At 49.9% G+C, this 12,946-nt stretch overlaps 1 protein-coding gene across 3 annotated transcripts in view; it reads left to right on the top strand.

Moving 5' to 3' along the window:
* CDYL2 (chromodomain Y like 2) overlaps positions 1-12,946 on the top strand; it is a 191,284-nt gene that overhangs the window by 163,376 nt on the left and 14,962 nt on the right. For all 3 annotated transcript variants that reach the window (XM_032613788.1, XM_032613787.1, XM_032613789.1), the window contains exon 4: positions 8,294-8,466. In XM_032613788.1, coding sequence (XP_032469679.1) covers positions 8,294-8,466 — 173 coding nt within the window. The remainder of the gene's footprint in view (positions 1-8,293; positions 8,467-12,946) is intronic.

Here is a 12,946-nt window from a genome sequence, read left to right as displayed (position 1 = left end):
TTATGGAATTGCTGGGTCATATAGTAACTCCATATTTGACTTTTTGAGGAACTGCCAAACTATTTTCCCCAGTGGCTGGACCATTTTACATCCCCACCAGTGGTATGTGAAGGTCCCAATTTCTCCATATCTTTGACAGCACTTATTATTGTCTGTCTTTTCTATTATAGCCGTTTTAGTGGGAGTGAGATGCTGTCTCATTGTGGTTTTGATTTGCATTTTCCTAGTGACTGATGATGTTGGGCATCTTCTCAGGTGCCTGTTGGCCATTTGTCTACCTTCTTTGGAGAGATGTCTATTCAAATCCTTTGCCTAGTTTTAAAAATAGGATTTTTGTTGTTGTTGTTGTTGTTGAGTTTTGAGCATTCTCTGTATGTTCTGGATACTAGACCCTTATCAGAGCTATGATACTTCCATTCTATGGGTTGTATTTTTCCTTTCTAGATAGTAGTCTTTGATACACAATTTTTAAAATGTTGGTGAAGTCCAATTTATCTTTTTCCTCTATTACTTTTTTTTTTTTTTTTTTTTTTGCGGTACGCGGGCCTCTCACTGCTGTGGCCTCTCCCGTTGCGGAGCACAGGCTCCGGACGCGCAGGCTCAGCAGCCACAGCTCACGGGCCCAGCCGCTCCGCGGCATGTGGGCTCTTCCCGGACCGGGGCACGAACCCATGTCCCCTGCATCGGCAGGCGGACTCTCAACCACTGCGCCACCAGGGAAGCGCCCTCTATTACTTTTTAAAATGCTAATCCTACTTATGTCTTAGATGAATAGAACAGGGAAACAGGGAATGCTTAATGCAGTTAGGTAGAAAACACCATTCAGAATATGGGATACTTAGTAGGGAGCAATGAAGAGATTGTTACCGGTGCAAATGTAGGAAAACGGGCATCTAAGCAGTCTTCTCCAACTGGACCGACCTGGGTAGGACGTAGAGTGATCAGTGACAAAAACGACTATGGTGTGGCCAGTAGTGGCTTTTCAGGCTTTATGTTCGCTATTTATCCCATGTCATCCCACCAGTACCCTTCTGATGTAGGATCATTATGATCCACCTCTTACAGAGGAGACAGGGTAGGCCTAGGGAACTGAACAGGCCTGGGGTCACAGAGCTTCAGGAGGGCAGGGCCCTCACCACTTTCACCCATCCTTTTGTCCTGGTCCTCAGCCCAGCGCCTGGCCCATTGAAGACAGTTCAGTGAAAACCCCCTTTTCCTGTCCCTTGATATCCTGCACTCCAGTGTCCACCGTAGCCATGCAGACCTGGAGGGTGAACCACGGGGGTGTGTTTTCTTTTAGGTGGGACACAGTTAAGGAGTGGCCGCCCAGCCAGATGGAGATGGCAAGGTGGCCTGGCACTGCCCAGTACGTCCAGTGCACTCAGCGTGGCCCCTGAAGTGGGTGGAGTGGGAGATGCTGTGTCCTTGAACTTGCAATCACGTGTCTTGTCATTATGATTTACATAGACTGTGGCTCTTTTTCGGGATTGTGGGGTGACAGTCAGGAATGCTTGTCAACCTGTGAGGGAAGAGAGCGGCTCAAGCCTGTCCAGTTAGGGGGGGCTGCTGGTTGCTCGTTGCCCCTCTTCTAAGCATGGTGTTTTGGGGGTCTCTCCCCCCTCCACCTTCAGCAGAACCACCTCAGGGTTCTCTGCTGTGTAGGCCTCTGCGTAGGACTCAGAGCCTGGGGTCTGTGGTTTACCCCAAAAGCCGCCCTTCACATGTTTATACACCTGGAAGCCTTGTTATTTTAAGCTCATCATGAAACATTCACACGAGACCGATTCTGCTTAGATTTTTTTCTGCTTCACTACTTTTAAAAAGGGTGCTTGGGAGTTCCATGGTGGCACAGTGGTTAAGAATCTGCCTGCCAATGCAGGGGACACGGGCTCGAGCCCTGGTCCAGGAAGACCCCACATGCCGCAGAGCAGCTAAGCCCGTGTGCCACAACTACTGAGCCTGTGCTCTAGAGCCTGCGAGCCACAACTACTGAGCCCATGCGCCACAACTACTGAAGCCTGCGTGCCTAGAGCCCGTGCTCCGCAACAAGAGATGCCACTGCAATGAGAAGCCCGCGCACCGCAACAAAGAGTAACCCCTGCTCGCTGCAACTAGAGAAAGCCCACGCACAGCAGCGAAGACCCAACGTAGCCAAAAATAAATAAATAAATAAATGTATTAAAAAAAAAATAAAAAGCGTGCTTGAAAAAGGCGTAGTATTTTCCTCTGATAAACCGAATAAATGAGAAGTCTCCCAGCTCATTCTGTCTCTTTGGAGCAGCTCTGTGTACTAACTGTTGCCTCTCATCACAGAAACGTGTGGCATTCAAGTGATTTAAGGTGCCCGGGTTCTCACCTCCCGAGCCGCGGGCTTGGTTAATTTGGGGGTTTACTCCTAACTGGTGTCTGTCAGTAACAGAACAGGAGGAAGACAGAGAAACAGTCATTGATCGGGTGTTTTCAGCTCTCTCAGCAACCAAAGTGGATTGACTCTATGGATAAATTAGCCCCGATAATTTGGATAAACTGGATAATATGGATAAACTGGGTAAAGTAGCCCTGAAATGAAGGTCCTGTTGAAATGAGGAGGTGGTGTTAGGGAGGGGTACAGAGTTAGCACAGGAGCCTAGCAGACCAGGTTTGAACACTCCTTCCACTAATTTACCTCTTCTGTTACCTTGGGATTACTTTCCTTCTCTGAGCATTCTCGTTTACAGAAATTATACAGTATCTTCCCTGTGGGATTGGAGATAATATCTGCAAAAGAGGCTCTCAGAGTTCCTGGCACCTAGGAGGTATTCAGTGAATGTTCCTATCATTGTTAAGATGAAACGGAGGTGACTTAACAGCCACCAGCAGGCCCAGCCCTGCTCGTTCATGGAGGGACTGGAAGGAGGCCTCCTTCACAGTCATAACTGAATTCTTTTTCTAGTTGTATATGTGACATTGGCTGGATCGGCCTCATGGGCAGAAATTCACACATTACTGGGTGTATTAACTAGATTCTGAGGCTAGCAGGTGTGTTGTAATATTTCTCCTGTCTGAAATATAGCAAAGAGCCAGGAAAATAATGAAAATGCCCCTTAAGGAAAGAGCCAGAAAAATAGATTGTCCAGTGTCTTGGTGATTAAAAGCTCATTCACTTTCCCATTAGGAGAGGACCTCAGGCCCTCACTCTGTTCCTGGTTTTCTTGGTGGCTCCCAGCCTCGGCAGACAGATCACCACCCTCCACGGGGGCACACCTCACACCCTCTTGATCATACCTGCTATATCCACACCATCTGCAAGCCAGTTAATTCTTAAATAGCTCTCATGTGTTTCCTTCTGTTTCCATCACAAACATGAGAGTCCACAGTACTAGCTATTTTGTCTGCACTATTGTAGTAACCTACTAACAAGTCTGCCCACTGTCATGTTTCCTGCCCTGTCATCCGTTCTTCAGAAGACAGAGTGATCTGTTGGAAATGCGCATACAATCAAGTCACCCCCCCCCACACACACGCACTTCAAAGACATCAATGGCTCCTGATGGTTCTTGATAAGAATCAAAAGCCTTAACTAATGTTGCTGGTGAGGCCGGTGCTTCTGACCCTCCAGCCTCATCTCACATCACATGGCTAGCAAGTGCAGAGCAGGGGCAGTGAATCTCAAGAAAGGATTTGGGACTTCCACTCTTCTCTTGCTGCACTCCAGTCACCCTGGCTTTCTTTCATGCTCACACCTGCCCCAGGGCCTCTGTACATGCCTGTCTTTCTGACTAAAGCAGCCTTCCTTCCCTCCTGGCTTAGCTGAACCTTGCTGTTCCTAAGGATCTCAGCACAGCCACCACTTCCACAAGGAAGTCTTCCCTCCCCTCCTGGACCAGGTTATGTCTGTCTCTCATGGCCTCTGCACTCTCCCTCCTGGAACACATCCCAGTTATCAGTGTATGTGTAGCTGTGCGGTAATTTGTGAAATGTCTGATTGCCTCCATTAGACTCTAAACTTCTTGAGGGGGTAAACACTGTACCATTCACTCAATCCAACAAACATTTATTAAATTCTGTTACATGCACAAATTTCCTGGTGTTATAGGGCTAAACAGATGAGTAGAATACTATTTTATTGAAGCTCTTTTTTTTTTTTTGGCTGTGTTGGGTCTTCGTTGCTGTGCATGGGCTTTCTCTGTGGTGAGCGGGGTCGACTCTTCGTTGTTTGTGAGCTTCTCATCACGGTGGTTTCTCTTGTTGTGGAGCACGGGCTTCAGTAGTTGCAGCATGTGGGCTCCATAGTTGCAGCATGCAGGTTCAGTAGTTGTGGCACCTGGGCTCAGTAGTTGTGGCATGTGGGCTCAGTAGTTGTAGCTCGCAGGCTCTAGAGCACAGGCTCAGTAGTTGTGGCGCATGGGCTTAGTTGCTCCGTGGCATGTGGGATCTTCCCGGACTGAGGATCGAACCCGTGTCACCTCGGTTGGCAGGCGGATTCTTAACCACTGAGCCACCAGGGAAGTCCTTATTTAAACTCTTAAGGGATGGTATTAGTTATATTACCACATAACACATTGCCCTAAACTTAGCATCTTAAAACAACAAATACAGTCTGTGAGGGTCAAGTGTGCTGGCTTGGCTTAGCTGGGTACTTCTGCCTCAGAGTCTCCCACAAGGCTGCAGTTGAGGTGTTGGCTGCGGCTGTAGTCTCACCTGAAGGCTCGATGGGGGATGCTCCACTTTCAGGCTCCTCCAGCTGGCTGCTGGCAGGTCCCAGGTCCTCACTGGCCAGAGACATCAGTTCCTTGTCATTGGCTACTCCCCATGGACTATGGTATAGCCTCTCCATAGGGGTACTCACAGCATGGCAGCCTGCATCCCCTGGACCGAGAGCTCCAAGAAAGAGGTTTGGCAAAAGAGGACGGCCGAGGGAATTCCCAGGTGGTCCAGCGGTTAGGACTTGGCGCTTTCACTGCTGGGGCTCGGGTTCAGTCCTTGGTTGGGGAACTAAGATCCCGCAAGCCTCACAATGCAGCCAGAAAAAAAAAAAAAAAAGAGAGGACAGCCAAGACAAGCTGTCGTCATCTTGTATCTTAGTCTCCTCTTGAACGGGGCATCCATCATTTTACCATATTCTCTCGGTTAGAAGTGGGTCACTAGGTCCTGTCTGTACTTGAGGGGAGGGGCTTGCACACAGGTGTGAATACCAGCTGCCTTAGAGGCTGCCTGTCACAGGGGCTTAAATCAGGAAGGAGGCAGGAAAAAGTAAGGAGACACCCGTTCTACCAGGGAGTTTGTAGAAGTGTCAGAGCAGGGATTTAAAGTACTTGGGGTGTCAGGGGAATGAGGGGGTGGCATTTTGTCTGTGGTATTTGGGAAGGCCTTCGTGAGGGTGGTCGCAGTTGAGACGGGCCCTGGGTGACTGGGTTCAGCAAGTAAAGATGAAGGAGAGAGAGGGACCCTGGTCTGCTCCCTTTTTATACCCTTTTTTTTTTTTTTTTTTTTTTGCGGTATGCGGGCCTCTCACTGTTGTGGCCTCTCCCGTCGCGGAGCACAGGCTCCGGACGCGCAGGCTCAGCGGCCATGGCTCACGGGCCCAGCCGCTCCGCGGCATGTGGGATCTTCCCGGACCGGGGCACAAACCCGCATCCCCTGCATCTGCAGGCGGACTCTCAACCACTGCGCCACCAGAGAATCCCTATACCCGCTTTTAATGGATTTGGTCATCTGCTTCCAACCCGGGGCAGATCGAAAGGTGGAAGTGGCAGGGAGGAGCATGCTTTCTCTAGCAGACACTCACGCAGGAGCAGGTAGTGGCTGTCAGGAGCAGAGCAGGGGCAGTGAATCTCCAGAACAGACCTGGGACTTCCAGATGCACCACGGTCTGGCCCCTTTTGTAACAGAAGCATGCCCTGGGAGCCTCTGAGGGGACTGCTCCTTTACAGGCTGTAGCACTTGCCCTGGAGAGGTAGTTACACGTGTGCCATGTGTTCTGTTTAAGAAGGCAAAGGAGTGTGCAATAATTTTAGAACCTTTTACTCTAAACACACCAGTTACATTATAAAATAGGTGGTGGGTTGGGGCGTGGTCCTTCGAGAAGGTGGCACCTTAGCCATCAGTCCACATCGGATTATCAACACGAGAAAGGCAAAGGAAGGGCATACTAACTAGATATATACGTTTTTTAAAATTAAAAATGTAGTATGTACTTTTGTTGTATGAACAAAGCACAAAGCCACTTTCCACTTCATTCGTAAAGGAGGCAGCCGCCGTGTTTGATTTTGTTTTTACTAATTGACAAGTACGTGTGCCCTCGCATGGAGAGTCACACGCAGAAGTGCAGAGCTCATGTCTTCAGAGCAGGGTTTTCTTTGCCTCTCGGAGAAATAGAGTTCATATCTAGGTGAGAGTGTGTCTATTTCTGGAGTCAGATGGATTAAAGGACCCACATGATAGTGGCCTGTTAGCTTTTCTGATGTTCAAAGTGAGTATCTGTGGCTTATCCCCTGTTAAGAGCAGAAAGTACTTCTCTCATCCTTCTCACGGAGCTCAGACCCCGAGAGTCGTGATTCAGGTTGACGTCTAGGCCTGTTTTTTTTTCCACAAAGGTTCATCCATTTATTTACGTCATCCTACAGTGTGCAGTCATGGACAGAGAAAGGACGTAGGGGTGAGATTTGCATCCTGGTTCTGCCTCTTACTGGTGACCTTGAACCACTTACTTCGCTTCTCTGAGTCTTCCTTGCTTCATCTGCAAGATTGGGATACCATTCCCTGCCTTACAGGAATTTTGTTTGGAGTAAAATGTTACATGGAAGTTAACAGATGCAATCCCTGACCCCTCTTAAGTGCTTAATTAAGCGGGGCGGCGGGGGTGTATGTCATTTAAAGTACAATTTAAAAAACAATGCTCTCATAAAATTTCCCCACTATACCCTGTGATTCTGCCTTTTGAATAATTAATAACAATCCTTTAAAAGCCTGTTCCTTTACTGTCTCTCCTGTTGGACTGTCAGCTCCACTCAGGCAAGTAAATGCCTTGTTTTTTCTTACCGTGCACTTTTTGCACTTATTTTTCCTGCTTCCCTAACTTCTGTTGGATTGAGTGATGGAGCTTTCTTTATTTTGCCCCTCCCCTGCAGCCATTAGTTGTAATTCACATACTTTTAAGAAGTTTTCCTTAAGCTATATACACGTAGCGGAGCCTAAACGTGATCATGACCCTTTGCACCACTCCCAGACACATAACCTCGGCACGCCCTAACTCTCGTCATCTAACCCAATATTATTGCCTAAGGCTATAGTTCTACCTTGTGCAAAACCCCAGCTTCCAATTAGCCATTATCAGTATGATGATTTTTACAGTCAATTCTTCTTTTTTTGTTTTGTTTTGTTTTGTTTTGTTTGCGATACACGGGCCTCTCCCTGTGGTGGCCTCTTGCGTTGCGGAGCACAGGCTCCAGACGCGCAGGCTCAGCGGCCATGGCTCACGGGCCCAGCCACTCCGCGGCATGTGGGATCTTCCCGGACCGGGGCACGAACCCGCAGGGGACTCTCGACCACTGCGCCACCAGGGAAGCCCTCCAGTCAATTCTTATATTGATTTACTGACACATTCTCCACTTTCTGTGCCGGTTGCTGTTCCTTACATGTCAGTTTTTCTTTCTGAACATGGTTTTCTTCTTCTTGAAGTGCATCCTTTCTTAGTTCTTTCAGTGAGGGCCTAAGGGTGGCAGACATTCTTTTAACTGAAAACGCCTACTCTTTACCCTTGCCTTTGAATGATGGTTTAGCTGGATACAGAATACGTGTTTAATGGTTATTTTCCTCAGCACCTGGAAAACGTTATGGGTCTGTTGCCAAAGCCCACTTCCTACGTGCCACCTATGAGCCCCGTGAGCATTTTAGTGGGTTTAGGGTAAGGAAGAGTGTAATTAAACCGGGCCTTCTAATGCTGGCTAACATACCTCGCCTGGGCTGTGCACAGGAGTATTTTCCCACCCCTCAGAAAGGGCTAAACAAGCGAATGCTGGAGGAAGATCTGCAGAGATTTACCAGAGCTTAGATGGCTCCACGCCAGGCTTCCGAGTCTGCAGCCAGTGACCCCACTGGCACCTCCTTAGCGCTCTGTGCTGCTTCCGGGATGGTGCAGGGTGTCTGGTTTGGCGTTTCCTTGCTTGGTCTGGACGTGGCGTGTGTTCAGGGGAGGCTCCCTGCGCAGGCCGAGTAGACTGACTGGCCTCTGCGGCCAGGGGTCGGCATAGGTCTGAAGGCCCCCGGCTTACAAATGGACACTCACCCCTGCAAATCCGTCTCTGCCCCACAGATCATGAAGGAGGTGCGGCGTGCACTCTGCAACGCGGCCACGGACGACAGCAAACTGCTGCTGCTTAGCGCCGTGGGCAGCGTGTTCTGCAGTGGCCTGGATTACTCCTACCTAATTGGCCGGTTGTCCAGTGACCGGAGGAAGGAGAGCACCCGGATTGCAGAGGCCATCAGGTGAGCCCTGCTCATGTTCAAACACTTGGGGACCTGCCTCGGGCTGCCACGTTTACCACTGAAAAATACAGGCTGCTCAGGGACTTCCCTGGCGGTCCAGTGGTTAAGACTCCACGCTTCCATGGCTGGGGGCACGGGTTCCATCCCTACTTGGGGAACTAAGATCCCGCATGCTGTGCGGTGCAGCCAAAAAAATTAATGATAATAAAAAAAATACAGACTGCTCAGTTAAATTTGAATTTCAAACAATGAAACATTTTCTAAAGCATAGGTATATCCCAACCCATGCAGTACGTGGGATATACATATACTAAAAAAATTATTTGATGTTTATCTGAAATTCAGATTCTAATTGGACATCCAGTGTTTTCCTGCCAAAATTAGGGATGCTTTTACACTCTAGGTTATATCCCACTTTATTCTTTTGATCAAAAAGAGGTTTTATTTCTTCATATTAAGCCCAGTGTCTGGTAATGCCCAAGTATTATACACACTACTCCCACCCTCTGCCTGATGGTGAAATCTTTGTTTTTCTGGAGGTCCCTGCGTCCTGGAGCTGACATGGCTCAGCCCTGGGGAGAAGGATGGATGTGGGGAGCTGTGTATATGCAGATCCAGTGGGGTGGGGAATGTTCCCCCACTGTCTTATTGCCTTTGGGGCAAAAAGTGGAATCCTCGGGGTGACAGCCAATCCCAAAGATCAGTATCTCCTCTGGGACACTGAAGGGGAGTTATTTCCCCATTCTTTATGCATTTGTCAAAAGCAAGTGATCATGATTTCCAGCAAGGGTGTCACGGGTCCTCCATCCTGGGAAGGGCACATATGCCCACTGCTGCATCTTTTGTGGTCCTCAGACAAGCCACGGTTCAGGGATGCCTCCTGGTCCCTTGAAAAGGAGCAGTTACTCTGCGTGGAGTCATGGAGCCTCCGGCCGCATGTTAGGGATTTTCTGTGGCCTCCAGTCTCACTGGGCTCTGGCAGCGTCTCCTGGAAGCTGATTCCCACAGGCAAGGGAGGCTTCCAGGGGATGCAGAGCCTCCAAGAGGTGACACAGGGACGCCTGCATATGTGGGGTTCAGAGTCCCTCTTTAGGGAGAAGCATCCCCTAGAATCTCTGCTCTAAAACCCCTGTGCACTTCCCGTGGCAGAATTCTTGCTGGAAGAGACGTGGGCTACCTGAAGGCAGTTATTAGAAAAGGCGTCGTGGTTTCAGGCTGCTCTTGGGCTGCCCACGTGCAGATAGCCCAGCCGTGTACACGGAGGTTTGTTCTTTACTCCACTCGGCTGTGTCCTTTCACAGGCACTTTGTCACATAGTGAGGGGACCAGCAGGGTCCCCCGTAAGCGTCCCTCCTCATTTATGGGACTCTCAGAGATGGGGCGCCTACCTCTGTGGCCTGAGCAAAGTCGTGGCTGTAGCCTTCACCTGGTTTACGAGTTTCACTGGTGGCATTAGCTGCAGTCCCAAACTGGAGGAGATGCTGAACGCATGACCTCATCTCTGGAGAAACGCAGCCAGTGGAGCTCAGACAGTTGCCATTTCCTCAGGAAGGAGAGTTTCTCTTAGGCAGAGCAAAGGGAAAGGCGGCAGGGGAAGCGGAGTTTCCTAGTTCGTGGGCTGGCAGGGACCCAGGGAGATGGAGTGGGGGTGTCCCCTGGGCCACCAGTTCTCAGCCCAGTGAGCTTTTCCAAAACCCAGCCGCTCGGCTGTCCCTCCAGGAGCTTCTGAGTTAATGTGTGTGAGGTGGGGGTTTTAAAGTTCCCTCGGTGTTTCTAATATGAAGACAGGGTTGAGGACCCCTGCCCCGTACCAACCAAGAGGCTTCTGCACCTTGACTGAGCGCACCAGAAGTTTCAGGAACACAGTGCAGAGAAGCCTTCCCCAAAGACTGTCCTGTAGCTTTCCAGAGCAGCATCGTGAGCGAGGGGCTCTGTCAGTAAATGAGTTCTGTCCCCATTCCTTCGGATTTTCCAGTTAACGTATTTACTGTCTGAGCAGTCTCTTGTGAAAGAACTTCGTTCACAATCTGGCATGGCTGAGACATATTTTGGCCACAGGACCTTATCGCCTGCGGGCATCCCTTGCAATTCTCCCGGCACACGCACGCTGTCGGCTGGGCCACGCAGCCACAGTACCCCCAGCGGTGCTCCCTTCCCATCCTCAAAGTTTCGTAAAGAAAACATGCGTGCACATGGCCTGGGAAGCTGCGTTCCCTCTGCAGATGTTCGCTGAATGGACTGGCAGATGTGGGAGGAGCTCAGATGACTCATTCCGAAGACGTCTCTATCCAGGATCCAAGCAAAGCTGTCCGCCCAATCCTGGATGAGAGGCTGCCCTCACCCGAACTCCTCACAGGGGATGTGGTGGCCTGCTGGCGGGCTGCTGGGACAAAGAGGAATCAGATAACTTGTGTGCGATACTTGACCCGTGCTTGGCCCGAATGAGTACTTAGAATAAGTGTAAAGAATTATTTTCATTGTTACTCCTGTTACTTCCAGCCGCAAATTCTAGCTAAGGCTGGGTCTGACTATGGAGTGGGCTTCTGGGGGCGGCCCAGGATGGTTGTCACCGTGTGTACCTGGTGCTCACAGGCCCCGTCCCGGCTGCCTTGGCTCTGAACTTTGGCAGTGGGAGGACTGCACTGTACGGCTCTGGTTAAAGGGACTGGATAGCGGGGTCACAGGTGCCAAGTGCTCCAGGTGAAATCCAGACATACCCGTGTGCAGAATTTTGCTGAGTCTCCTTCAGGCCAGGTGAGCAGATTACAGACCACGGAGAATGGAGTGAAAGCTGTGTCCACCCTCCGTAGCCGATGCGCCAACCGTGATAACAGCGGCCTGTGTGCCAGGCAGTGTGCTGGCGCCTCTGGTGGACCATCACATTTAATTCTTGTGGACACCCCCACTGGCTTTCCCATTTTCCAGGAAGTAAAATGAGGCTCCAGAGACTGGGTAACTTGTCCGAGGTCTCCCCACTAGTGAGGGGCGGTGTTGAGACTTGACCCCAAGTCTTTCAGACCCCGAAGTTCCTGCTCCTTCTGCCACATCAGCCTGTGGCAGAGGGAGAAGCGAGGGCTGGTGTCAGCCTGAGGGACTCTGACACGGGGGGAAGACGGCCAGCCACCTCCCCAGCGCAGCCCCGCCACGCAGACCAGCGTCAGCTATCTGAGCGGCAGTGTCTGTAATGCAATATCCTGTGTGTTGTCTGGCTCGCACATCCGGCGGGCCCTCGCGATAGAGATCTGCTGCTTGAGGTGAGAGGAAAAGGATGGGGAGAGCGGTCTGTGCATCACATTTTTATATCAAGGAAATGAATTCATGAGGCTGCTGGACTGAAACAGGGGAGCTTGGGGGTGGAGGGTCGGAGCTGAGCACACCTGGGCCCCTTAGCCCTCCTCGGGGGTCCTTGGTGCCTCTGCACAGAGCTCAGGTTGGAAACGATAGCATGAAAGTCTCTGGGTCTGGAAGGGGAAGCTTCTGGAAAGTCATGAGAGCCCAGGTGAATGCTGGAAGAACTGTCGTGTGGATGGTGAAGCAGAGCAAATAGGAGCATCGGAGGGGCCCACATAAGGGCCTCGGCAGGGAGGCATCTTTATAGGGATGGACGCTCTTCATTGAGAATGTTCAACAGAGGGCAAGATGCGTCCTCAGGAGGCTGTGGAGGGGATTCTGCACAAGTGGAAGATTGGGCTCCATGCCTCTTTTTTTTTTAAACATCTTTATTGGAGTATAATTGCTTTACAATGGTGTGTTAGTTTCTGCTTTATAACAAAGTGAATCAGTTATACACATACATATGTTCCCATATTTCCTCCCTCTTTCATCTCCCTCGCACCCTCCCTATCCCACCCCTCCAGGCGGTCACAAAGCACCGAGCCGATATCCCTGTGCTATGCGGCTGCTTCCCACTAGCTAGCTATTTTACGTTTGGTAGTGTATATATGTCCATGCCTCTCTCTCACTTTGTCACAGCTTACCCTTCCCCCTCCTCGTGTCCTCAAGTCCATTCTCTAGTAGGTCTGTGTCTTTATTCCTGTCTTACCCCTAGGTTCTTCATGACATTTTTTTCCCTTAGATTCCATATATATGTGTTAGCATACGGTATTTGTCTCTCTCTTTCTGACTTACTTCACTCTGTATGACAGACTCTAGGTCCATCCACCTCACTACAAATAACTCAGTTTCGTTTCTTTTTATGGCTGAGTAATATTCCATTGTATATATGTGCCACATCTTCTTTATCCATTCATCCGATGATGGACACTTAGGTTGTTTCCATCTCCTGGCTATTGTAAATAGAGCTGCAATGAACATTTTGGTACATGAATCTTTTTGAATTATGGTTTTCTCAGGGTATATGCCCAGTAGTGGGATTGCTGGGTCATATGGTAGTTCTATTTGTAGTTTTTTAAGGAACCTCCATACTGTTCTCCATAGTGGCTGTACCAATTCACATTCCCACCAGCAGTGCAAGAGTGTT

Source organism: Phocoena sinus, chromosome 19, assembly GCF_008692025.1.
Source record: "Phocoena sinus isolate mPhoSin1 chromosome 19, mPhoSin1.pri, whole genome shotgun sequence".
In the NCBI taxonomy this organism is placed as follows: domain Eukaryota; kingdom Metazoa; phylum Chordata; class Mammalia; order Artiodactyla; family Phocoenidae; genus Phocoena; species Phocoena sinus.
The sequence above is the reverse complement of the archived record's forward strand: the minus strand, read 5'-3'. Positions and strand labels throughout refer to the sequence as shown.